The sequence below is a fragment of the Aquarana catesbeiana genome, linkage group LG07, assembly GCF_042186555.1.
Source record: "Aquarana catesbeiana isolate 2022-GZ linkage group LG07, ASM4218655v1, whole genome shotgun sequence".
NCBI classification, from domain to species: Eukaryota; Metazoa; Chordata; class Amphibia; order Anura; family Ranidae; genus Aquarana; species Aquarana catesbeiana.
The window spans coordinates 61993801-62020879 of record NC_133330.1 but is presented as its reverse complement, the minus strand read 5'-3'; the positions used below and the strand labels follow the sequence as shown (position 1 = coordinate 62020879).

Genomic DNA, 27079 nt, shown 5'->3' with positions numbered 1-27079 from the left:
ATGGCTATTGAAGCCAGGGTGCTGAAGGATCGTGGCATCTCTGGACCGGTGGTGTTTACCCTAGTGAATGCTAGGAAAATGGTCACTAGGGAAGATCTATCATAAGGTCTGGAAGACTTGTATTGCTTGGTGTGAAGCCAGAAAATGGAATCCTCGGAAATACGTGATTGGGAGAATTCTTTTTTCTACAGTCGGTAGTGGAAATCAGATTGGGTTTGAGTACAATCAGAGGAAAGATTTCGGCCCTGTCAGTATTCTTCCAAAGGCCTTTAGCCTCCTGTTCGCTGGTCTGAACCTTTATGCAGGGGGCATCTTGTTTTGTTTCCCCCATTAGGTCACCTATGTGTCCTTGGGACTTAAATTTTGGTGCTTTCTGTGTTACAGAAATAACCATTTGAGCCTATCAAGGAAATTCTATTAGTCTTGCTGTCACGCAAGCTAGTCTTCCTAATGGCCATCACCTCGGCTAGAAGGGTGTCGGATATGGCGGCCCTTTCATGTAGGGAACCATACCTAATCCTTCCCCTCTTTTGAAGATTCAGTGCTTGCTACAAAACTGAACTACTTCCTGTATGGGAGGGGTTATATAGGGGTGGACTTCCTGTCTAAGATTTTGTATACCAGTGTCCATTCACCTAGAGATGGCATATAACCCAGTAGGTATTACCCTAACTTTGTGTCCCATGATGTATTCAAAGAAAAGCATTTTACAGGTAAGTATGATGAAAAAATCCTATTTTAACACACAAATGTTGGTGGGGACACCTGATACCTTCTGGTGTAGAGGAACAATGTTTTGGGTAATGGCAGTGAGATATAATATGCCTATTTGATGTAATGAAGATGATTCATATTGGAATGAAGGCTGTATGGAGCAACTTAAAAGACCAGATTGGCACTGGGGTCCGTTTCCACCAGGACTTTATGGAGGTCTCAGGTTCTTTGGTACTTTGTAATGAACTAGTACCAAAAGAAAAACCAGAGCCTTGTTCACTTTCCTCACCAGCATGGAACTTTAATGATGCTGACCTAATGCCAACTATATGTTAGTTATATGGAAGTTTGGGATTAGGGTGATACAGTTTATTGGCTAACTATATAGAGTCTAGTGCAAACTGGCCTCTTCAGACATTATGAATTGGCCCTAAGAAATATCGCTTTACTTGTCCCTCATACCTACCTATTGTTCTAAACCCTTAATATTTGTCAGTTCATGCAGTATGCTAGCTCCTATTGGTGCTATACTAAGGGGCTACTATATTGGTGTGTTTATTCTTCTGGGTTCTGTTCTTTTCTTTTGCAAGAAGATATGTATGGCAGCAAGGCATTGATTGGCAGGTCATAACACTTTTGGGTCTCTGAAGGGTCAAGGAGTGATAACCATACAGGATTTTTACTTGATGAGGTACCAGGTCAGCCCAATGAGAGGGAATTGTTACAAGATAGACCATGGTTGTATCTGTCTTATTGACCATGCTAATGCATTTGTTGTATCCACTTGCGTTGTTTCATACCATTGGGATTTTGCATGCTTTGCTGGTGCAAGTACACAATAAAAAAAAAATTAAGAAATGTATTTATTCATATTTTATATATGAAACAGCAAAGAGCTGTAGATGTTATCAGCTTGATTTATAAGTGGTGTTGGGTGATCAAGTTTAGGATACATACAGCATGTAGATCGAGATCAGTGTCTCTGTTGGACAATAAATCTTTGTGAGACAAGAAGTGGCCAGTATGCCTTGAACGCTTGCACTACAATGTAGTTAAAGGCCTTCAGCCATTTTTTCATCTTTCCATCTATTAAATCTTCTGCCCTTGTTGTTTTAACTTTAGATAGTAAAACATTTTTTTCTGCCAGTAAATGCCTTATTTACTGGCAGCCCACTTCCTGTTTCTTGTCTGGTCATTAGCCTAAGCTCGGCTCATGACATCATGCATAGCTCTCTCTCTAACTCTGGTGAGAGTTTGCCATGAAGGAAGGGGGGATTAGTCATAAGAGGGCCAATGAGAGCTGCAGAGCTGGAAGTGTGCCTCTGCAAATCCAGGAAGTGAACAGACAGCAGCTTCACCTGCCCACAGTAAAATGGTTGCAGCCAGACTCAGTGGCGGGAGATTTCTGCAGCATATTTGGCAAGTATAGAATCACAGTATATATTAAATAATATGCAAAGTGGTTGGAGGGAAGCTTCAGAATGGCAATGGCATTTATTACAAATTATGTGAGCAGACTGCAGTTTCTCTTTACCCAATAAATGGCATCACCCTAAACCCAAATTTCTACTTTTGTCAATGGCTAACACGGTCTGCTGGTGTCATTGTGGGATGAAGATCCAGGTTTAGGTGCTCTACAGATCTTTGAACCTCCTCTGACTGCATGGACTCCATAAGCCGTCTGTGTATGCTATCTCTGTAATTGTGAATTCCCTTATAACTGTCTTCTACTCAGATTAAAATAAATATTAAATATCATGCAAATACTTAATTTGATTTGTTTGTACACTGTGGGGTTTATTTACTAAAGGCAAATCCACTTTGCACTACAAATGCACTTGGAAGTGCAGTCGCTGTAGATCTGAGGGGGACATGCAAGGAAAATAAACAGCATTTTTGCTTGCACATGATTGGATGATAAAATCAGCAAAGCTTTCCGTCATTTCAGATCTACCCCTCAGATCTACAGCAACTGCACTTCCAAGTGCGCGTCCAAGTGTACTTGTAGTGCAAAGTGGATTTGCCTTTGTGAAATCAACCCCACAGTGTGCTAAGTTGGCCATACACTAGTAGATCTTCATTAAAGTTTCATTTTAAAAATGTTTGATTTTATAATCATTAGTGGGATCAAATCGGCCCATTCATGTGTATCTTAGCTGTTGGAGAAGAAATGTAGGGCCGCAATATTTTTAAGTAATCAAGGTCCAAACCCAATTTGAAGAAGTGTAGGTTTGAGAAACAACCAGCTCACACTATCAAAAGCCTCTTTTGAGTTTACTGGTAAAAGACACATAGGGAGTTTTATCACTTGAGCATGATTCATTAAGAGGAAAGTCTTAGGGATGTTGTCCCTTGCTTCTTAGCCTTGAATGAAACCAACTTTATATGGATTGATTGAGGTAAAAGAGGTTAAATCTGCATGGTGATCATTTTGGTGTAAAGTTTAAGGTCAATTCCTATTAGTAATAAGGGCCCAGTAGTTGGCGTAGAGTGATCACTACCTGCTTTGGAAATGAGATGGGCCTCAAGGGCTTGCAATGGGGCAGATTTTTTTTTTTTTTTTAAGTACTTTAGAATGGTGTTTCTCAACTTTTTTTTATTCAAGGCACCCTTTTAAAGTGGTTGTAAACCCTTTAAAGAAAAAAAAAACCCTGCAAAACAAAGGCATAATGAGCTAATATGCGTAGCATACTAGCTCATTATGAATTACTTACCTGAGATCGAAGCCCCCGCAGCAGTCCTCATTCACAGCTCCGGCGGCCGACATCTCCCCAGGGAGTTACTTCCAGGTATCGCGGCTTCGGCGCTGTGATTGACCAGAGCTGCGATGACATCACGGCACAGTACAACTGCCGTTGCTTCAGTTTGTTTAAGTGCGCATGTGCCGATAACATCGGCACATGCAAATACAGGGATGCACGGTTTAGGAGATATCCAGTGTAGCTACAGGTAAGCCTAATTATAAGCTTGCCTGTAGTATAAAGTGGTTGTAAAGGGTTTACAACCACTTTAAAATTATAGACAATCTTAAGGCACCCCATTCTAATATGTAAAAAACTATTCTAATAGTTTTAAATACTGTAGCAACATCCTCACATGTAGGACACCCAAAGTTAGAGGTGATTTTTCTTTCCAAAGCAAATACACTTTTGCACACTGGTACTGACTAGTAATCCTTTGTTTCTCTACTTCCTCAATTTTTCTCCATCAGTCAGCTAATGTCACCCCAGTGCTGAGGGAGAAGAGTACAGGAGGGTCAAGCAAGGATGCTGTGGAGTCCACAGGCATCCTCCTTATCAACCGATGACATCATTGGTTGTTAGGATACCAATGTCTAGAAAGTCATAATGGTGCATAATGAAAATCCGTGGCTTTGTGTAACTAAAAGGCAGGCTTCATCCACCTGCAGGCTTATATACAATTTTTGATCAATCATTCGTCATTTTGCCAAGGCACCCCTGAAAAAGCTTCAAGGCACCCCAGGGTGCTTGGGCACCCTGGTTGAAAAAGGCTGCTTTAGAACAACATCCATTAAATGCACTGAAGATAATTTTTGTATTATTGTTCGTATGAATACCTATTCCTGTATGGCCAGCTTTAGGAGGACAAAACATTTCTACTGGGAGAAAATAAAGTGTAGAAGATAAAGTGTGTTTTGTGTTGCAGATTGTATTGCTAGTATAAAAATACATTTAAACTTTGATCGTGTGACATTGATCTGCTTCCCATGTAATTGGTAAGACAGTAATTACTAAGTATGTGTGTTCCTCTGCTACCCAGGTGAAGTTGTTATGCCATCAGGGAAGACTGCCCCTGCAGAAATCGTTGACAACAAAGATGGTACTGTGTCAGTACGATATGTTCCAACAGAAACCGGACTGCACGAGTTGCATATCAAATGTGATGGAACACATATTCCAGGTACTAACATTTATACCATGACTGGTGGTGTTACTAACCTGCATCTTCTGCACCGTCCAGTCGCAGCAGCTTTCAGTCTTTCCTAGAGTTTTACAGGATGCCATCAGTGAGGCTGGAAGGTGCACCTGTGCCTTTTTGCCTGCACAGAAACACCGCAATAAATTCACAGGGCTACAAACCTGTGTGCAGGAAGCCTTGGAGAATTGTCACAGGTGTCCCTTTCTTCTTGCTCTGGCAACTTACATTTTTGGGATTTCTGTTGCTTTCTGGCTCAGTGACAGTGGTCACCAGGACAAATAGAGCGATGATTCTCCCCAGCAAGGGCAGAGTCAGCTAAATAATTTGAGAATATCTCTAATGCCCTTTACACACGGTCGGACATTGATCGGACATTCCGACAACAAAATCCATGCATTTTTTTCTGACGGATTTTGGGCCAAACTTGTCTTGCATACACACGGTTGCACAAATGTGTCGGAAAATCCGATCGTTCTGAACACGGTGACGTAAAACACGTACGTCAGGACTATAAACAGGGCAGTGGCCAATAGCTTTCGTCTTTTAATTTATTCTGAGCATGCGTGGCACTTTGTGCGTCGGATTTGTGTACATACGATCGGAATTTAACCGATCAGATTTTGTTGTCGGAAAATTTTATAGCCTGCTCTTAAACTTTGTGTGTCGGAAATTCTGACGGAAAAAGTCCGCTGGAGCCCACACATGATCGGAATTTCCGACAACACAATCCGATCGCACTTTTTCCGTCGGAAAATCCGACCGTGTGTTCAGGGCATAACTCTTTCCTAATCTATCAAAAGTTTTTTTTAAAAATCAACAAATTTGAAATTGTGTTTTTTTTTTTTTTTTTTCATTTTTGATAGAATAGGGAAGAAGGGAGGAATTAATAAATCTGCCAGGTTTTGCTGCAGGGCCTTTTTAGTGAGATTCCTTCACTTCCTATCTAACAAAAAAAGTTGTCCCCAGGACAGGAAGTGAGGGGAAATCACTTTAACAGCAACACAGACAGAAGTAAAAATGTTTTTTTTGTTAAGTAGGTGATTACCAGAACCTCTGTCAACTGTTTATTGTTTATATCAGTGATGGCGAACCTTGGCACCCTAGATGTTTTGGAACTACACTGCAGACTGCATGAGCATCATGGGAAATGTAGTTCCAAAACATCTGGTGTGCCAAGGTTCGCCATCACTGATACAAACAATAAACAGTTGACAGTGACAGGGGAGGCGCTTTGCAGGTGCTATTTTTAGCACTAAAACGCCTGTAAAGCGCCTCATTGTGAAAGTGGCCTTACTGTCAATTTAGCACAGAATATGGTTTATGTATTAGATTGCTTTATATGCACAAGGTTCACAAATGGATTAACTTACTTGTTGATACCTATTTTTATTACATTAATGAATGAATATGGTTTTAGATTTATTTTATATTTTAATTTTGCACAAGGGTATAGATATATGGGGGAGCATAGCACTTTAATACTATATATAATAACACTAGCAGTATACCCTTACAGAAGTATACACATGTTTATAAATGGAATAATGTATGTTATTATTTCATTGCAGAGCATGCATATGTCCTCTAGGTCAGGGGTCTCCAATCATTAAAAAAAAAAAAAAAGCCATTTTACTGTCCTTCAAATTTTAGGGGGGCTTAAGTGTAGACAGTAGAAAATATCCCTGCGTCATCGGGAGTAAACCTTGTCCCATCACTGGTATTAGTGGGAGGAATAGTGCCCCATCATTGATGAAATAATGCCCTGAGGGCTTGGATAAAGGCAAGCAAAGGGCTGCAGTTTGGAGACCACCGCTGCAGGTATTCAAATCAGTCTTTGCTGTGGAATGTATAGGCTGCCACCTAGTGGCGCATGCCATTTTCTGTATTTTTGGGTGCGCAAACATTTGCTTTGATTTCGCTCATCCATTTCTGAGGTTTTTTCCCCTTTATTTGTTAATCACTTTGGATTCCTGTTTTTATTTGTAGAGAGCCCATTACAGTTTTATGTTAATTATCCCAATACTGGAAGCGTTTCAGCATTTGGACCGGGTCTTATTTATGGTGTTGCCAACAAACCAGCCACATTCACCATTGTGACAGAAGATGCAGGAGAAGGTATTTTTTTTTATTATTATTATTAACTTTATATATCTCACGTCATGGTTTGTTTATTTTTTTAGTTCGTGTCATTCTCTGCAAATGGCTTTATAAAATTGAGACTGCCTGTCCTGTGTCATAATTATGTCAATATTAAATTCAAGTTATTCTGTTTGCATTGTGATCCTGATTAGGAGGTCTTGATCTGGCTATTGAAGGCCCTTCGAAAGCAGAGATCAGCTGCATTGATAATAAGGATGGCACTTGCACTGTCACCTATCTGCCAACACTACCTGGAGATTACAGCATCCTAGTGAAATACAATGATATACATATTGCTGGAAGTCCTTTTGTTGCCAAAGTTACTGGTAAGTAAACTTTAGGCTTCATATCTGCTGAGTCTGTGAAATTATTATATGACAAATGTATGTTTGTTGTGCTTAGTAAACCAGCTCAATGTGATTTGTGCAATGTGCACAATCTTTAAAGAGATGAGCAGTATCTTACCTTCAGAAACCTCTAAATTTGAAATTCCTTTTGGGTGTCGCAAGATTGTTAAACGTCTTGATAAAGACATTCTCAATGTCTTTGCTGTTAGTGTGTTTACTTATGTTCCATTTTATCAGAGTTCTGTACAATACAGTTTATAAACTGCCAGGCATACTATGACTCAAAATTGTAGGCTGGTGTATTGCTGTCAGTCTACCACTGTATACATAATTACAGAAGGAAAGGACACAGGGAGGGTTGTAATGCTTTAAGTCGTTCTAACTCTAAAACTTTTTTTTTTTTTTTACCTTAATACGTTCCCTGCATTGAGGTAAAAATATTTTTGACACTGGCTGCTTCCTTAACCCCCCACCCCCAAACACTCACCTGAGTGCTGTACCGATCCAGCACTGTGCCAGTCTGCAGTTCTTCTTTCCATCTTCCTCTTCTTATAGGAGGATCAGGCAGCCATTGGCTCCTGCTGTCAGTCAAATCCTATAAGTGGGGGTGGGTCCGAGCCACGCACACAGCCTGGCTCTGGATCAAGCCCACACGTCTGGGCTTATGGGGGCAGACGGAGAAAAGGAAGAGCCAAGATCATTGGCGGGGGACCCCAGTAGAGATCCGGGACGCTCTGTGCAATGGGACGCTCTGTGCAATGGTATTGCACAGAGCGCAGGTAAGTGTTTATTATTTTAATAAGAAAAAAATTTACAAAAACACTTTGAAGCAGTAGTAAACTGCAACAAAAAGAATAAAAAATGGGCCCCCGGCCGGTTTATGTCATAATGTGCTAGTATGCACTGCACTACTAGCACAGTATGATGAACTTACCTGAAAACAAAGCCATCCAGCAGGGCGATGTCACCTGTGTAGGAGCTTCCATCTTCACCTGGCCTTCCTTCCATGTTTGCGGACTTGAGCTGCTTGAATGACTGAGCCGTAATGAGTTCTGAATGAATGGCACAGTCCATTCAGAGCCCAGTGCGCATGCCCTGGTGATGTCCCCGGCTGCTGCTCACTAGAATATCTCCTACAGGGTGCACGTTTTAGGATATATTTTCTTTACCTATGGGTAAGCCTTATTATAGGCTTAACTGTAGTTAAAAATCCATCTGACATTATTACCACTTTAAATACATTGCCATCTGCAAGGAGTTGACAGACAAGACTGTGCTGCTTGTCAAGGTTGCCTGGATCTTAAGGCTGAACACTGGACATCATTCAACCCAGGAAAGGACCAGCGTTGGAAGACTGAAGAGGAAGTGAACTGCACAGTTGAAGAATGAAGAGAGTAAGACCTTGTTCACACTGGAGGCGTTTTTCAGACCCTAAAGGGCTAAAAATAGCGACTGACTGTGCTTTCACTCTGGAGCGGTGCGCTTGCAGGACGTTAGAAAAAGTCCTGCAAGTAGCATCTTTTGGAGCGTTTTAGGAGCAGTGTATTCACTGCTCCTCCACCGCCCCTGCCCATTGGAATGCATGGGCACCGCCGCAGAAGCGCCTACAAAGCGCTTCGGCAGCGGCGCTTTTCTGGCACATTTAACCCTTTCTTCAGCCGCTAGCGGGGGTTAAAAGCCCCCCGCTAGCGGCCAAAAAGTGCAGCTAAAACAATGGTAAAGCAAAACTAGCGGAGCGGTGCCAGTGTGAAAGGGCTCTAAGTAGGGCATTGGAACCCTTTTCTATTTAAACTAAGCTGGCTCCCAATAATGGAGAAAAAAGAAAAGAAGAATTTTATATATGGAGTTTTTCTTTAGAGTTTTGAACTTTGCTGGTCCCTAGTTTTCAGAACTTCCAAGTGTGGTGGAACGCGTTTCACCACTCACAAATGGGCAGGTACTACCTGAATAGCAAAAGTGCTATATTATAATAGGAAAATCTATAACTTTGCAAAACACCCAGGTGTCAGTTTCATTTGTTCGATATTCTTGCTAGAAATGGAACTAGTTTGCTGGGCACCAAGGCTCTCTGTCTGATTTTTGTGATCATACCAGGACCATCTTTGGACTTTAATTCAGATTCATATATTTGCATCATACATACAGCTTACTTACATAATATTAACCATTCAAATGTGTAGAACCTCAAAGCTAAACAAAGCTAAACCTTATTGAATAGATTAAATAATTTCCAGAGATCTGTAAGAGGATCCGTCTGGTTGTCCATTAATCCCAGAACCTGTGTTTGGCCTGCAGAAGCTGAGAGCATGCGATTCTGATTAATATACTTTATCTGATTTACATGACTGTACAGCTCAATATGAACAATGTATGTGTGGCTGGTGTACTTAATTAATGTCATCATCTGTTCCTTTGTAGATGACAACAGGAGACGTTCTCAAGTCAAACTGGGCTCCACGGCTGATTTCTTGTTGGATATCAATGAGACTGATCTAAGCCTGCTGACAGCCAGTATTAAAGCCCCATCTGGTCACGATGAGCCATGTATCCTGAAAAGACTTCCGAATAACCACATTGGTAAGCACAGAGCCTTATGCCATAACAGAGTTATTTACTAGATTATTTGTTTCGTATGGTTCGTTCCTCTTTTGATTTATAATGAACTTTGCCAATGCTTTCTGAATGTATAATTCAGAAAGCAGGGATCTGATGTCACACACTGCACAGCATAGAGTAGGTTGCTTAGTGTCATATGAGATCCCCAGCTACACAGTCTCATAGGGAAACATGCACAACTGAGACTGTCAGTCACAGGCTGTGTGTTGGCACTCCTCTCCCCATCTCCTTGGATCTCTTGGAGTTGGCATAACTAGAAGTGATTCATGCAGATAGCAGAGGAAGGAGACCGCAAACAGAAATCACACTAAGTGCTTTGGATTGAGTCAAGTACACACTATAGAAGGGATATGGTTTGTTTAATTGATGGCAGCAACACGTCTCAAACAAGTTAGGACAGAGCAACAAAAGGCTGGCAAAGTAAGTGATACTAACAAGAAAGAGCTGGAAGAACATTTTGTAACTAATAAGGTTAATTGGCAAAGATTTAAAAAATATCCTCACCAACAGTACACAAACCGCAATATTGGATGCCCGTGATCTTCAGGCTCTCAGATGGCACTGCGTTAAAAATGGGCATGATTCTGTGATGGACATCACTGCATCGGCTTAGGAGTACTTCCAAAAATCACTGTGTCTGGACACCGTTCACAGTGCCATCCAAAAATGCTGGGTAAAATCTTATATCTGAATAGGCTCCAGAAACGCTGCTGTCTTCTCTGGGCCAAAGCTCATTTAAAATAGTCTGTTGCAAAGTGGCAAACTGTTCTGTGGTCAGACAAATCAAAATTTGACATTCTACTTAGCAACCATGGGCACCGCGTCCTCTGGGCTAAAGAGGAGCGGGACCTTCCAGCTTGTTATCAGCACTCAAAAGCCTGCATCTCTGATGGTATGGGGAGCAGTAGTGCATATGAAATGGCCAGTTTTCACATCTGGAAAGGTACCTTCAATTCTGAAAGATATATGCAGGATTTAAATCAGCATTTTCTCCCATCCAGACGACATCTTTTTTAGGAAAGGCCTTGCATATTTCTGCAGGACAGTGCTAAATTGCATACTTAATCTATGACAACAGCATTGCTATAGAGATGTTCAGGTGCTTAACTGGCCTGCTTGCAGTCAAGATCTTTCATCAGTTGAAACTATTTGGCACATCTTGAAAGGAAAAAATATGACAGACGACCCAAGACTATTGAGCGGTTAGAATCCTATATCAGGCGAGAATGGGACAACCTCCCTCCCCAAAACTTCATCAACTGGTCTCCTCAGTTCCCAGATGTTTAGAGTGTTAAAAGAAGAGGGTATGTTATACTGTGATAAACATGGCCCTGTCCCAACTTTTTTGATAAGTGTTGCTACCATCAATTTCAAAATTGCCTAATATGTGTATATATATATATATATATATATATATATATATATATATAAATAAAATGGTCCATTTTCTCAGTTTAAACATTTGATGTGTATTCTGTTTTCTATTTTGAATAATATATGGGTTTATGAGACTTACAATTCATTGCACTCTGTTTTATGTAGATTGTACACAGTGTCCCAGCTTTTTGGAATTGGGGTTGTAGCTCAGGGACAAAAATGTTTGGCACCACTGTATTTTGTAAAAAAAAAAAAATGGGCAGTTAGACCCAGGAAGCTTATAGGTTTAAAGAGTCAGGCCACCCAAAACTGCCATTTGACTTTTAATCGCTGTATGCAAGTTGAACCACTTGACACTTATTCAGAAACTCTGCTGCAGGGTGGATTTGATTTAAATCAAGTCGATTTAAATCACTAGTAAAAAATCTTGATTTAAATCAACTCGATTTTAAATCCTAATTTTTAAAGGGCAGCTGTCATCTCTGTTCCGCAGCGCCTCCTCCTCTGACCCGCTGTTGATTCTCCGACAGTCCCATTCACTTTAATGGGACGGCTGGTGAAGCGGCAGTGACACAACAAGGTGAGGGACGTGGCGGCAGCAGGTGAGTGGATACCCCCTAACAGGTGCTGTCATGATGGATCTGAAACGACAGGTGCTCTTTAACTATAAGGACTTATTCTTGCTGGTAGTTAGACTCTTTAATATTTGCAAGCAAAATGAAGGTTTCCTATTTAGAATAATAAACTGTCAGGTTGGTTAAACAGCGATATCAGAACTGATTCAATCATACAGTTTGTAGTGTACATAGATTTGCAAAACAATGGGATAAAAGAATATTCCTGAACTCATGGTTACTGTGAAATTGTGTGAATGTATCAATGCAGTGCATTTTATCTCAGCTTGCAGAGCTTGGATTCATTGAATGAGTTTACCAAAAATTTAAATATTGCAGAATATACAGCCTCATGCTACATAACTAAGCTCTATTTCATGCTGAATAAACTAAATCATTAATGTATCTTAAACAGATAACTATCTTTTGATAGATTTTTACTCCAAAAACATTTTATTGAAATTTTATAAAAATAAAAAAAAATCATCAATTTTTATCCACCTTGCTCTGCTGGTAAGATTTGTGTCCCCTTTCGTTAATTTCCCATAATAGAAAGTGAAAAAAAACGGGAGGAGCTGGAATACACAATGGTGGGGGAAATTCCATCATCTGAGAAACTCCCAGATGAAGATGAATAGAGATGGGATCTGTGTCGGGGAGATCTCATTATTGGACTAAGCCCCCAGAATCCACATATAACAAAATATCACTTTTGAGCAGACAAACCCTTTCAGATCTCTACAGCGCTCAGTTCATACTGTGTGGGACACCCATTTTAGTATATATATATATGTATTATATCTATTATAACTAATTGTAATGTTTTTCAGGCATCTCTTTCATTCCACGAGAGGTTGGTGAACACTTGGTCAGCATAAAGAAAAATGGACGCCATGTGCCTAACAGTCCTATCTCCATCATGGTCTATCAGTCTGAAATAGGAGATGCTAGCAAGGTGAAAGTATTTGGACCGGGATTAACTGAGGGCCGTACATTCGAGTTGTCCGATTTTGTGGTAGACACCAGAGAGGCCGGTAAGTGTATTATGCTAATAGTATTAGCAGGTAGTATTGCAAACCAAGCTTCAGAAATCACTGTCCCCATGTCACCTTTTTCAGGCTATGGGGGGCTTTCACTTGCAGTTGAAGGACCCAGTAAAGTTGACATTCAAACTGAAGATTTGGATGATGGCACCTGCCAAGTCTCTTACTGCCCAACAGAGCCAGGTGTTTATATCGTGTCCATTAAATTTGCAGATGAACATGTGCCAGGTGAGGCCAGCTTCATAAAGATCTACATACACTGGGGTGATCGTAAATGTTTTTTGGGCTTTTTACACAATTTTATTACACATGCTTCCAGGGAGTCCATTTACTGCCAAAGTCACTGGAGAAGGAAGAGTGAAAGAGAGTATTACAAGACGGAAGAAGGCACCTTCTGTGGCCACTGTAGGAGGCATCTGTGAACTCAATTTAAAAATACCAGGTGAGATCGTTTTCTGTGTTAAGTTTTGTAAAGTGATACCTCGGTTCACAAACGTTTCTGCTCACTAACAACTTCATACACGAACTCTGCTTCGGTTCACGAACATGAGCCGCGGCCATCTTCCCTGCTCTGACACGTGGTTGCGACTTCCTGTAGGTGACATCGCGGTCATAGAGAGACACTGAAAGCTAAAGTGGCGTTCCAACCAAAAATGGAACTTCCACTTTTTGGATTCCCCCCCCCCCCCTTCGTTGTCACATTTGGCACCTTTCAGGGGGGAGGAGGGAGCAGATACCTGTCTAATACAGGTATTTGCTCCCACTTCCTGGCATAGCTCACCATGGTGCTTGCGGTGACCTATGCCACTTCCGGCACCTACCCCATCCTCCCCCGCTGTGTTCTGTGAGACACAGAACACAGCAGGGACCTGAGAGGACGTGCAGCGCGACTTGCGCATGCGCAGTAGGGAACCAGGAAGTGAAGCCGCACAGCTTCACTTCCTTATTGCCTTACCGAGGATGGCGGCGGCAGCAGCTGAGAGCCGAAGGACGGATCGGCTTCGGCTGCCGACATCGCGGGCTCCCTGGACAGGTGTGTGTCCATATATTAAAAGCAGCTGCAGTATTTGTAGCTGCTGGCTTTTAATATTTTTTTTCAGCGGACCTCCACTTTAACTGTGAAGACACAGTATTAAGAAGCTTTGTGGTGTGCTTTTTTAGCACATACAGTACTGTACATCCCTGTGCACACTTGCTGTAAAGCTTTTTTGTGTGCTTTTTATCACATACTGTACTGTACCGGACAACTAGTATGGCTCCAAAGAAAATTCAGAGCAAGCATGGTGGTAAGAAGAAAGTGCGGAGCAATATTGAAGGTGACAAGACTGTTCAGAGCAAGCATGTTGAAAAGAAAATGCAGAGCAAGTAATGCAGGTGACAAGAATGTGTTAGTGTTCTCGCTCTTTGTTTCATATTTTTGTGGTTCAAAAAAAATAAACAGTTCAGAACGGATTAATCTGATTTACATTGAACCCTATGGGAAAAGTTACCTCAGTTCGCGACCAATTCGGTTTTCGACTAGAGTCGTGGAACGAATTAAGTTTGTGAACTGAGGTATCGCTGTGTATAGTAAAGGTTTAATTTATAAACCCAATATTTCATGTAATGCCAAATCTTTTGGTGGGGGGAAACTTATAGGCATAGTATCCAAAAATATGGGGCACATCATCTAAATACACAGGGTAAAGTTTTCTTATTTGTCACGGTCTTTGAAATTGAATGTGATGTGCCAGAGGCAACCTAGGCAGGAGATTGAGGCCTCAGGTGATATCCACAGAGCCTAACCACAACCTTGATGCCCCTGCAGTAAACCAGGGTGATAGTGCAATTGGGTTAAAAGATGTACACCTGTCTGTCACTTAACATGAGAGAACATGGGACACAGTGTTTGAAGGGGCAGGCTATAGACAGTGCAAATTGGGCGGATTTAATGTGACCATTGCAATTCATATCAATGTCAACCAAAGGGATGGTGGTGGCGTACAGAGATGCTGCCTTGCGTAGGGCCCTGTTTGACTTTAAACCCTTCATGATGGAAGGTAAAACAAATCTTAACACCTGAACACAATTTGTCAGCTTTGACATGTGTTAGTAAAACTGTACATATCGCAATTACTTTGTGTGTCAAGATGAATTATACCTTGTTTTTTTCAGGACAAATTTGGCTTTCATTTGGTGGTAAATAGCAGATATCTACTATTTCTTTTTTATTATCACAGGAAAACTGGCCCAAAAAGGAATACATTTTTTTTTAACTTGGCTGTATTTTTCTTGCTACTACCATAACCTACCAAAAAAGAACAACCTAAAATAAATTCAGCGATACCACATGTGTATGTTATTTGTTGTCTGTACCCGTAGGTGCGGCGACACTGATACTAATTTTAATTTTATTTTTTTACATCCTACCTAAAATACACTGAGCATTACCTTTTGACCCTGAGCTTGACCTTAACACCAACCTTGACACTGACCTAGATCAAACCTTGATCTAGCCATTTTTTTTTTTACACGCACACTTGTTCGTTTTTTTGTTTGTTTGTTTTTTTCCCCTAGCAAGGAATGGAAGATATGATGAATCTTTTTCTCTTCATTCAGTGGAAAAAGCATACACAGGGGTGGGCTTTACAGTGATCACTGTGATAGCCAATCAGAGACTATCACATCATTCAGGTAATTGGGGACCGGGGCTTTTCATGAGAGCCTAGTCCCTGAACTTAGAGTGCACTGGGCATATGTTTTTAAAAAAATGCGTAAAGTGGTTGTAAAGGGCCCCCCCCTTTTTTTTTTTTTCAATAAATTTTCTATACTTACCTGCTAAGTTCATATGTTCAGTGGTTTTGCACAAAGCGGCTCCCAAGCTCTTCTTTTGGGATCCCCTGACAGTATTCTTAGCTTCTCCTTTTCTTTGTGTGCCCCCATAGCAAGCGACTTGCAAGCTTGATCCCGAGTCATGCTGTGTGGCTCTATTAACACACAGCACGGTTCTGCCCCACCTCTGCTCTTTGATCACAGGATTTGATTGACAGTAGCAGGAGCCAATGGCTTCCGCTGCTGCCTCTGAGCAGAGAGCGAGGAGAGCGCCGCTGCAGATGGGCACAGCTCTGGATCAAGATTGGGCACAGGGTACAAGGGAGTGAGGGGGCGAACAAATACAGGGACATTTTTTACCTTAAAGAGGAACTCCAGTAATTTTTGTGAAAATAAGTCAGCAGCTACAAAAACTGTAGCTGTTGAATTTTAATAAACAGGCGCTTACTTATCCCAGGATCCAGACGTTTGCTCACTCGAGGGGGTGAGTGCCGGCATCTTAACTCTAGGCACCTCGCTGTGACAGCTTGCAGCTTCTTAGCTGGGTGCCAACTGCATATGCGTGAGCTGTGCTGTGCATTGTGAATGGTCCCGCAGTTTTCTAATGCATCCCAAAAGACTGGTGAGTGAGGGGAGCAGGAGATCACCCGCTCGGATCACCTAGGTGACCTGAGCACAAGTGGGAGCACTTGTCAAAACCAGGTCTGCAAAATTGTAAACATATGTTTGTTTTGCTCTGTACCTTATTGAGGTGCAATATTTAACAATGTTTTCTGTTACATGGCTCGTGTGTGCATTGTTGTATATAGATGTATAGTATGTTTTATTTGTGTTATGCTCAGTTACTTGGTTCCAACTGTCCTTATCTCGAGAGGCTCTTTCTCAGACTTGCCATATTCCGCCATCTTCTGGAACGAAGCAGACTCTCCAAACTCCACATCCAAACCTCCAAAGCAATACAACAGGGATAATAGGGACTGAGGGTGTGTTCTGGAATACGTAGCATGTGCTTGTGGATCTTGCATGAAAAGTTTAGCTCCACTAAACTTGAACTGTATTGGTTGCTGTGGTTTGCTCCATTTTGCACATTAGCAAAAGGCTCCCTGAGAGGGACATTTAAAGGGCTTGATGCATGAACCAGCAGTAATGCTTACTACATGCCTAAAGACCGGTATTGGTGTCTTTTGTTTGCATCAGAACTTGTTCCTCTTCCCTTAACAAATCAATGGGTATGCAAAAGCTGGTTAATGGAGTATCTAGTAGCCTTCCCAGAAGAGTTGAAGCTGTTATAGCTGCAAAGTGTGGGACAACTGAATATTGAACCCTACAGACTAATGCCCCGTACACACAGTCGGACTTTGTTCGGACATTCCGACAACAAAATCCTAGGATTTTTTCCGACGGATGTTGGCTCAAACTTGTTTTGCATACACATGGTCACACAAAGTTGTCGGAAAATCCGATCGTTCTAAACGCGGTGACGTAAAACACGTACGTCGGGACTATAAATGGGGCAGTAGCCAATAGCTTTCATCTCTTTATTTATTCTGAGCATGCGTGGCACTTTGTCCATCGGATTTGTGTACACACGATCGGAATTTCCGACAACGGATTTTGTTGTCGGAAAATTTTATATCCTGCTCTCAAACTTTGTGCATCGGAAAATCCGATGGAAAGTGTGTGATGGAGCCTACACACGGTCGGAATTTCCGACAACAAGGTCCTATCACACATTTTCCGTCGGAAAATCCGACCGTGTGTATGGGGCATTAGACTGGGATGCTATTAAAGTTCATGTGTGTATAAAGGCAGGTGTCCCAATACTTTTGGTAATATAGTGTATGTACAACCCCAATTCCAAAAGAGTTGGGACGCTGTGTAAAAATCTACAAACAGAATGCAATAATTTGGAAATCTCATAAACCCATATTTTATTCACAATAGAAAACATATCAAATGTTTAAACTGTGAAAATGTAGCATTTTATGTTAAAAAAAAAAATAAGCAATTTTGATATTGATGGCAGCAAAACTTTTCGAAAAAGTTGGGACATGGCTATGTTTAGCACAGTATAGCATCCTCTCTTATTTTAACAACACTGTCAACATCTGGGAAGTTAGGAGACCAGTTGCTGGAGTTTTGGTAGAAGAGTGTTGTCCTGTTCTTGCCTGATATAGGATTCTAACTGCTCAACAGTCCTGGGTCGTCTTTGTCATATTTTTCATTTCAAGATGTTCCAAATATTTTCAATTGGTGAAAGTTCTGGACTGCAGGCAGGCCAGTTAAGCACCTGGACTAGTCTACCTAGCCATGTTGTCATAGATGCAGTATGCAGTATTTCCTGCTGAAATATGCAAAGCATTCCCTGAAAGACATCCTCTGGATGTGGGAGTACATGCTGCTCTAAAACCTGATAAATCTTTTAGCACTGATAGTGCCTTTCCAGATGTGCAAGCTGCCCATTCCTTATGCACTAATGCACCCCCATACCATCAGAGATGCAGGATTTTGAACTGAGCGCTAATAACAAGCTGAAAGCTCCCTCTCCTCTTTAGTCCAGAGGATGCAACCTTGTGGTTTCCAAAAAGAATGTCAAATTTTGATTTGTCTGACCGTAGAACAGTTTTCTACTTTGCAGCAGACCATTTTAATAAACTTTGACTCAGAGAAGACAGCGGCGTTTCTGGATCATGTGCAGATATGGCTTTTTTGCATGACGGGCTTTACCCTGCATTTCTGGATGGCACTGCGAACTGTGTTCAGACAATGATTTTTGGAAGTATTCCTGAGCTCATGCAGTGATGTCCATCACAGAATCATGCCTATTTTAATGCAGTGCCATCTGGGGGCCTGAAGATCATGTGCATCCAATATTGCGTTTCAACCTTGTCCCTTGCAGAGATTTCTCCAGATTCTCAGAATCTTTTGACATGATGTATTTAAAGTTTTGCCAATTTTAAGTTGAGGAACATTATTCTGAAATTGTATGACAATTTTTAGAAAGTTTTTGCAGATTGGTGAACCTCTGCCCATCTTTACTTCTGAGATACTCTGACTCTCTAATATGCTCTTTTTAAACCCAATCTTATTACTGACTTGCTGCCAATGAACCTAACAAATGCATAATATTCTTCCAGCTCTTCCTTGTTAGTACCACTTACTTTGCCATCTTTTTGTTGCCCTGTCCCAATTTTTTATTTGTTATTTTTTTTAAACCATGTGTTTTCGGTCCCAACTTAAAAACGTTTTGCTGCCATCAATTTCAAAATTGCTCTACTTTTTCTTTTAAAGTGGTACATTTTCTCACTGTGAACCGGTATTGAAAAATGTGTGATGCTAAAGCTACAAGGGAAAGCAATCCTATGTCCACCTCTGTTAGTGCAGGCCAGGGAAGGAGCTTGCCTCGGCTCCAAACAACTGTTGAGAAAAGGATAGATCCCATGAAGCCACACATCAACGCAGACCCACTGGTACCAATGGGATCCAGTGGTACATTTTTTCTCGGTTTAAACACTTCATATGTTTTCTATTGTGAATAAAATATGGGTTTATGAGATTTGCATTCTGGGCTAAAGCCCGTTTTTAGCTGATGTCACTTAGCCGGTCCAGGCTCTGAAAAGATCCTGATTTTAAAGTCGGAATCCACCCAGATACCTGGACCAGCAGCTGCCTCGGCCTGCTGCTCCAGTCCCCTCCCCAGCCCTACACTCCAGTGAGTTTTAGAGTGGAAGAGAGCCGTTTAATGACAGTCACAAACTCTGCTCAGTGAAGACCAAGACCTGAGCAGTCATTGGTGTTTGATCATTCAGTTCTTGGTCTTAGAACCAGCAGGGCACAGATGCAGCATCAGATCGATGCCGCATTCACCTAGGTCCAAAGTGGACCTATGTTGAGGAACACAGGCAATGTTTTCCATAGGTCCTGGGGCTCTGCAGATGTATAGAAGTGGACCTATACTTGAAATTTAAAGTTTTGCTGTTCAACGGGGAGTCATCAGCTTAGTTTAATAAAACAAAGTAAAAATGTACCATTATCATATAATTCTCAATTAGAAGCAGCAGAACTATCCCACACATGTAAATGCATAGGTACCCTCTCTGTTCTAAACTCACAGTAACCTGTCAGGGCTTAAAATGGGTCTAGGTAAAAGTTTTGGTCTTTTTTTTTTTTTTAAATGATGAGTATGCACTACCCAAACCTTTTACTAGTTAATAGATCCACATTAAAGGGTTGTAATACAAAGAATCTTGGGATTTTTTTTATTATTTTTTTTAGCGGACAATTTCTGTTTTTACTACCAGAAGTGAGTAGGGTGTAATAAGAAAATATTACTTTGCCTCTGTATGTAGAACTCATTTTTAATATTTAATACACTGATAATAGTACTTACATCAAGCTGACCTCTTTACATCTTAAACCGAAATCTGAAGAATCATTGAAACAACTTTGCATTACCCTAATAAATTCATTAATTTAGGTTTATCTCTGATAAAGAAAGGAAGGCTAAAATGTTAACCCTTCACAATCTCTTGGTTGTTTGTCTGAAGCACAATCCCTTTAAGAAAATGAAGGGGCAGTCAGAACAGGACCTATTCTGATGGGATCTAGTGACATCTGTCATTTCCAGCGCTGGCCATCCAAGCATGAAACACGCTGGCTGAACAGAGATTATTGCTGTATATTTGGTTTTGCAGTGTTTGCTTCTGGGCCTTTTTTGCCTGTATGTTGATTGCTTAGCCATTAATGCTGACACATTCTAAGTGACTCCTAGCTGTACTTGATTTGACCATTTTTTTTTTTTTTGTTTTCTTTGTTTTTTTTATACCTAGAAATTGACAGGAGAGAAATAACAGCTGAAGTCACCAGCCCCTCAGGACAGACAACTGAAGCTGAAATAGTAGACCTGGGCCAGAATACATCCTGCGTGCGCTTTGTTCCTCAAGAGATGGGTGTGCACACAGTCAGCGTAAGGTACAGAGGCGAGCATGTGCCAGGCAGCCCGTTCCAGTTCACTGTGGGGCCCCTGGGAGAAGGAGGAGCTGAGAAGGTGAAAGCTGGAGGTCCTGGCCTGGAGAGAGGGGAAGCTGGTGTTCCAGGTGAGAAATCTACCCATCCATCAAAAGGGAAAAAAAACTAAAATAAAGTGCAGCAGATGACATGGGCCACACATTTTGACTTCTGCACTAGTTTCCATCAATATGCACTTGGGATTTAAAATAAATATATCTGCAGTTGTTTCATGATAACTGTGTTGCCTGATTTAAATGATATAACTAGAGCTGACCTGTGTTTGTAATATCAATCATTCAGTTTCTAGCCATCATTCTTCTGTTCCAACATTGAACATGAAGGTAGCATCCAAGTCATCTTGCTTAGCAAAACACTTTTTACGTTTCTTCTTTTTTTTTTTAATAAAGTAAATTAAGAGCACATAGAAATGTATATATATTTTTTAACAAGAAAAGCACATAGGAATATTTGATGTATAATGGGGTGTTGCTTTTTGTTCTTCTCCAGCTGAATTCAGTATATGGACGCGGGAAGCAGGAGCTGGTGGACTGTCTATTGCAGTGGAGGGGCCCAGCAAGGCAGAGATTTCATTTGAAGATCGCAAAGATGGATCTTCTGGCGTGTCCTATGTTGTACAAGAACCTGGTGAGTACTGACTAAATACTGTCTCATACAATTTTTTAAATGTCATTTTAGAATGGGAAAGTTTAGCCATTTTTAAAATGGGGCTGAATACTATAGTCTTAGGATTTCTTCTCTCTTCACTGAGAACTGTAGAAGAATATTGCACAAGGTGAGATTCAGGGTTCACTTGTTTCACCTCCTGCTGATATGTGGTATTCAGATTAATGATCTCACTAATGAGATTTTGCTCTGTGAGTCTGACCAAAAACAATGTGACACCACCCCAAATATTACACTAGAGGTGGATCAAGGCATTCTAGGTACTACATGACTCCAAAAATAAACTTTTCAGAACTCGGAATCAATTGTTTTCACCAGCAGATGTTTTCCAATCTGTTGGACATGTCTTGTCCTTCCCTGGTTGAAGGTATTTGCTTGCAATAGTTATTCACAACATTGCAGTTAGATTGTGTCTAAAGCCTTAAAAAAATTTGTCAGTGTGATTATGGAGATTTCCCATCACTTTCTGTCATATAGACAGAGGAGAAATATCTGTAAAGTAAGAAAAATCCCATCTTAGTTGTCAATGCAACAAGTGTCCTCATTGTAAGACTTCTCCTCTATTCCTGTTCTGGTAACATCTCAAAATTTTGGATTTTCCATCAACGTTGAGTCCTAAATGGCAGTGGCCATCAGGACACACAGGAGGTGAATCTCTTCAATGGAACACTCAGTATTAAAAAACCTGGCAATGGTTGTAATCCCTCATCACTCTATTCAAAATAGAAAAGTCTACATGTTTGGTTTTTGGTGTTAATGCATTCCATCACTTTTTGCTTATTTGGCTTTGTAACTGTTTTTCCTTTTTTCTTTTTCTAGGTGACTATGAAGTGGTCATCAAGTTTAACGATGAACACATCCCTCAGAGTCCGTTCCTGGTTCCCATCATCGCTCCATCTGATGACGCTCGAAGGCTCACTGTCTCTAGTCTTCAGGTGAGGCACAAGGAAACATCCCTTCTGTCTGTCAACCGGTGACCCATTAAATCCTTGTTTACTAATATATACCAACCCCAGACAAGCTTTATTTCAAATGGGAACAATTTAACAGAGCTCGGAGGCTTTCACCATTTTGTCCAAATTCAGTCAGGGGGTGGAAGGTGAGGTTTTGGCTGGACTCCACTTTAGGTAGAATAGTATAATGTTCATTTTGAGGTTAATAATATCTAGAATAATATACAGATTGACAGGAAACTTTTACGAAAACATGTTATTGAATTCATTAGTTGACCCTTATTATCATCTTGTAAAAGATATGTTTTAGAGAGACTTGGGATGAGATTCATTATTATTTGGTAAGTTCTTATTTTAAGAGGTAGTTTCCCCACTTTAGTTTGATTAGCAGATATCTAGATGCCCCACCTATGGCCAATCCTTGGTGGTTCTGATCTGCAGTGCTGATCATACACAAATCGTTTTGTTTTGTTCTTTTTTTGTTCCGCGAGCAGGCTAAAAACTACTACTGCCAACAACTGTCAGAATACCCGAACGGCCACTGTTCGGACAACAATTCTGCCTGGCTTCTTTGATATTTTTAAATAAAAGGATGTCAGGTGAGAGGGGCCCCCTGCAAAGCGAATTTCGGTCAGTTCATCAGGAACCAGACAAAATTTGCACAGTATATGACCAGCTTAGGAGATCTGACAATACAGATTGCCAAACCTGATATATCCGGACACTTGGTGCCTGAGCTAAAACATTTATATTGTGCAGAAGATGTTAGAAAAATTCCTGCAATAACACACCTATATTATAGCATCCCTGATCTCCGCTGTGGGAGAAAATGTCACCTAAAACAGAGGCTGGGCAACAATATTTTGAACTGCTGCTATAATAGAACTTCTGTGAGCATGTCAGAGGTGTTTTATATAGAGGCATTAAAACCACTCCCACCAAACGTGACCCATTCAGGCGAATAGGAAAGCATCACAAACACCCCACATTCGCGTGCAGTGCACACAGTCGCAGTGCATTTGTTCAGCAAAAAAGAGGTTAAAATAGGCAGGGAGGAAATCTCATTGCTTTTCAGAAAAGTTAATTTTCGAAACCTAGCATTTTAGGGTTGTTTACAAGGTCATAATTGGTCACAGTTGCATTTTGGTGTTTTTCTTGTGTTTCATTTAAAGACCTTTGACAGCTTTTTTTCCCTCCACAGTACAGTTATTTGCTAAAGAGGGAGACAAAGCATAATCCGTTTTACAAGTGCACTGTATTGTACCTTTACACTGCTCTATACAATGCTCCAGCCCTCTTTAGCATTTAGCTGGGATATGGTAACACCAACATGCCCTCCAGAAATATCTCCATTATGCTTTAAACTTTTTAAAATGAGTGAGGGTCTAGTTAAGAGATGTATGGGTTTTTGATTTCCTGCAGAATCATACTTTCCTAGGTGGATGCATCATCGGTCCCCCGCCGGCTCTGACACTGAGAACCAAGCGATCAAACACTGACAATCATTCAGCTCTCAGGGCTCCCTGAGCAGAGAGCTGGTGCCAATCGCTGCCTATATATATATATATATATATATATATATATATATATATATATATATATATATATATATAATACCTGAGCAGAGAGCTGGTGCCAATCGCTGCCTATATATATATATATATATATATATATATATATATATATATATATATATATATATATATATATATATATATATATATAATACCTGAGCAGAGAGCTGGTGACAATCACTGTAGATATATATTAGTATTATTTTGTTTTTTGTATTTGCCATGGATTTCCTGCTTGTCTGCACGAGGCAGCACTGGAAAATAAGTTTTCTCCATTAAAGTATAACTAAAGGCAAGTTTTTTTTGTTTTTTTTTTACAATTTTGGACAGTGTGGAGAAGTATTAACCCCTGTCAGTTTTTATTGTGGTCTCTGCCCCTGTTAAGGAGTTTCACCCTTTCCTAATAGAGGTGAAAATGTTCCAATGGGGACCCTAGTTCTGATGACCAGGGGGTGCCCAAGGAATTCCCTTTTAATTTGCAGGGATTTCCTCTCATTTCCTATTTGGCTATGGGACAGGAAGTGAAGGAAAATCTCAGCAATGGGACACAGAAGGCGGAAAAAATCTGACAGGGGTTGTAACCCTCCCTTACTCTGTCCAAAATGAAAAAATATATGTTTTGCCTATAGTTCTACGTTAAGGGACATTGTATGTCATATTCATGAACCCTGGGTAATGTTGCCATCTACAGGAGAGGCCATAACTTCTCACATAAGTCTGTGCAGTTGTAGCAAGCAGTATGGAAAGAAAAACAGTAATGCCAATATATACCCTAAATGGGGAGGGAGCTGTGTTACCTCATTAGGTTCCAAAAAAAGATTAATACAGCAAGTATAAAAATCGAACTTTCTGTCTTGTCCTATTGAGGGACACAGTATATTCTTGGTTCATGAATATGTAGTGCCGTGTTAAATCGATTGGTAATTGTTACATTGAAGTGGTGGTAGAAAAGGCTGCACAACAACATATCTGTTAAATGTTGCTTCCCCCATTGCTCATTGCACATTTTCTCTTAAATTCCCATTGAAATACTTTTTTCTAAGCTCTTCTATGTAGTTGTATGCCGCAAAGCTCCGGCCCTCTGTTATGTTGTTGTGGCTGGTGGGCATGAACTCCCTGCAGCTATGGACGCTTGGGATTCAATAGCGCTCTCTATCAGCAGAGACACACAGACCAGTAGGATCTATGCAATCACCTAACCGCATAGGAAAACCTATGAAGAAGCTGCATTTACCAGGCTTGTCATATTGCCTTTCCTTTTACTTTCTTTTTACTTGTATTAAACCCAGAAGCAAACATTTATTATATTGCAGCTTACCAATTCTTAGATGTGGTGTCTGCATTAGTTTTATTTTTTAGGCTTGCTTTCTTCTATTTTCACCTGGTGATCTGGCCAGTAATTCTGTTGTTTTTCAACAGAACAAGCTGTCTTGCAGATGTAGCAGTTAGAAGATTGAGACAAACCGTTTACCACTAGCAGAGGTGCTTACAATGTTTGGCTTTTATTTGTTTACGATAAAGCTGTGTCCCAAAAGAAACAAAACTGCTGTAACCGCTTGTTAGTGGTTCTAAATCTGCTAATATATGTAACACTGCCCTCTCCCCAGACTGACAGTGCTGCTATCCAGATGTTCTTTTGTGCTCTTTATTTTTAGTAACAATAATGCAAGGTTTCCAAAGAACATTTACAGTAGGCAAAGCAATGAAAAAAAACGACTTCTTACACATAACTAGGCGCTTTGGAATACTCAGTTTCACAATAACCCTAGTCCCTTTTAATTGACGAAACGGTGATGAGTATAGCGCCAAGATAAGCCAAAAGAGAAAATGGTGAAAGAAAAAAGGGGGAGGGGTAGAGGGAGGGTGAAAGGGAGGGGGGGTGACGGGTGGGAATGTCCGCCACCTGGGAGGTTTCAGTAGCCAGCAATTCCTTACACAATGTTGAAAATTCCTCTTGTTTTCGTAAAGACATGGTGAGATCTTCCATGGTCCATGTTTTGTTTACTTTATTGAGCCATTGACTAATTGTGGGTGTATGTTCAGACTTCCAATTAGATGGAATACAGGACCTAGCAGTGTTTGGATGATGAGTGACTAAAGATTTACGATATCTTTTTTTCGATAGCACACTGAGGTGGAGCAGACACACTGCAGGATAATTAGGATAAGCCTGTGAGACCCAAGATCAACTCACAAACCTTAGACCAGGGTTGGGCAACCTCGGCCCTCCAGCTGTGGTGAAACTACAAGTCCCATCATGCCTCTGCCTCTAGGAGTCATGCCTGTGATTGTCAGGGTCTTGCAATGTCTCATGGGACTTGTAGTTTCAAAACAGCTGGAGGGCCGAGGTTGCCTACCCCTGCCTTAGACCACAGAGACTTGATCTTTGGGCATGTCCAAAATATGTGAAAATTATACCTTGCGGATCTCTTTATCACCAACAGTTAGGGGGTACCTCTGAAAACATGTAATTTTATCAGAACCCTATATTATCTGGCTAAACTTTTGTAGCCTGATTCCTGCAGCCTGGAAGAAATGGAAGACTTATGGGCAAAAAAGAATATAATCCCGTTCTGTCGAGAGTGTTTGATATAGGTCCTTCTACTATGCCATTGGGTAGGAGGGCACGTAATTCTATGTAGGAAAGATGAGCAAGACATTCGCCGCCAACAGACCGTGTCTGAGCGATGATGGCTCTTTACTATATAGTTTGAAGGTTGATGGAACCGTAGGCTTTGTTTGCTTGGGTTTTATAGGGAGGAGGAAATGTCTAAGCTAGTAGGCCTACCAGCTTGTGAAAGGTGGGTCTTTCATGGATTGAATCAATTGGATGATTTTCCATCTACCCTCTTCTCTAAAGTCCATCAGCCTGAATATATAGCGTCTAGGAAGGGACGAAATCTGTAGTCCTGGCAACCTGGTTGGAAGGCGGGATTGCCTATCGCCCCTGTGCTCCTTAATCCAGTGGGGGCACTCTAAAACTGGAGGTGTGTTACTGCCTAGATCACCAGGTTTATACAGAGGAAAAAAGCCTAAAAAATAAACTTAATGCAGCCACCACATCTAATGATGAGTAAGTAAGCTGCAAGATATTACAATTTTTGGTTTTGGGTTTAATACTGCTTTAATGTGGGATGCAATTGCCAGAAACCACAGCCAGATTGCAACATATAAAAACACTACACATGCAGAGTTACGTAACCGTAACTGGCCATCCAACATAATATGGAAAAGTGCATGGTGTAAGTTGACCCGGAG

The 27079-nt window shown here is 40.9% G+C and overlaps 1 protein-coding gene across 5 annotated transcripts in view; it reads left to right on the top strand.

The window, feature by feature from the left end:
- The window catches only part of FLNB (filamin B), a 329582-nt gene that overhangs the window by 272555 nt on the left and 29948 nt on the right, over positions 1–27079 (top strand). For all 5 annotated transcript variants that reach the window (XM_073592228.1, XM_073592229.1, XM_073592227.1 and 2 more), the window contains 10 exons: positions 4495–4635; positions 6640–6768; positions 6945–7118; positions 9558–9716; positions 12577–12780; positions 12865–13017; positions 13109–13231; positions 20430–20696; positions 21118–21255; positions 22114–22229. In XM_073592228.1, the coding sequence (XP_073448329.1) occupies positions 4495–4635; positions 6640–6768; positions 6945–7118; positions 9558–9716; positions 12577–12780; positions 12865–13017; positions 13109–13231; positions 20430–20696; positions 21118–21255; positions 22114–22229 (1604 nt within the window). The remainder of the gene's footprint in view (positions 1–4494; positions 4636–6639; positions 6769–6944; positions 7119–9557; positions 9717–12576; positions 12781–12864; positions 13018–13108; positions 13232–20429; positions 20697–21117; positions 21256–22113; positions 22230–27079) is intronic.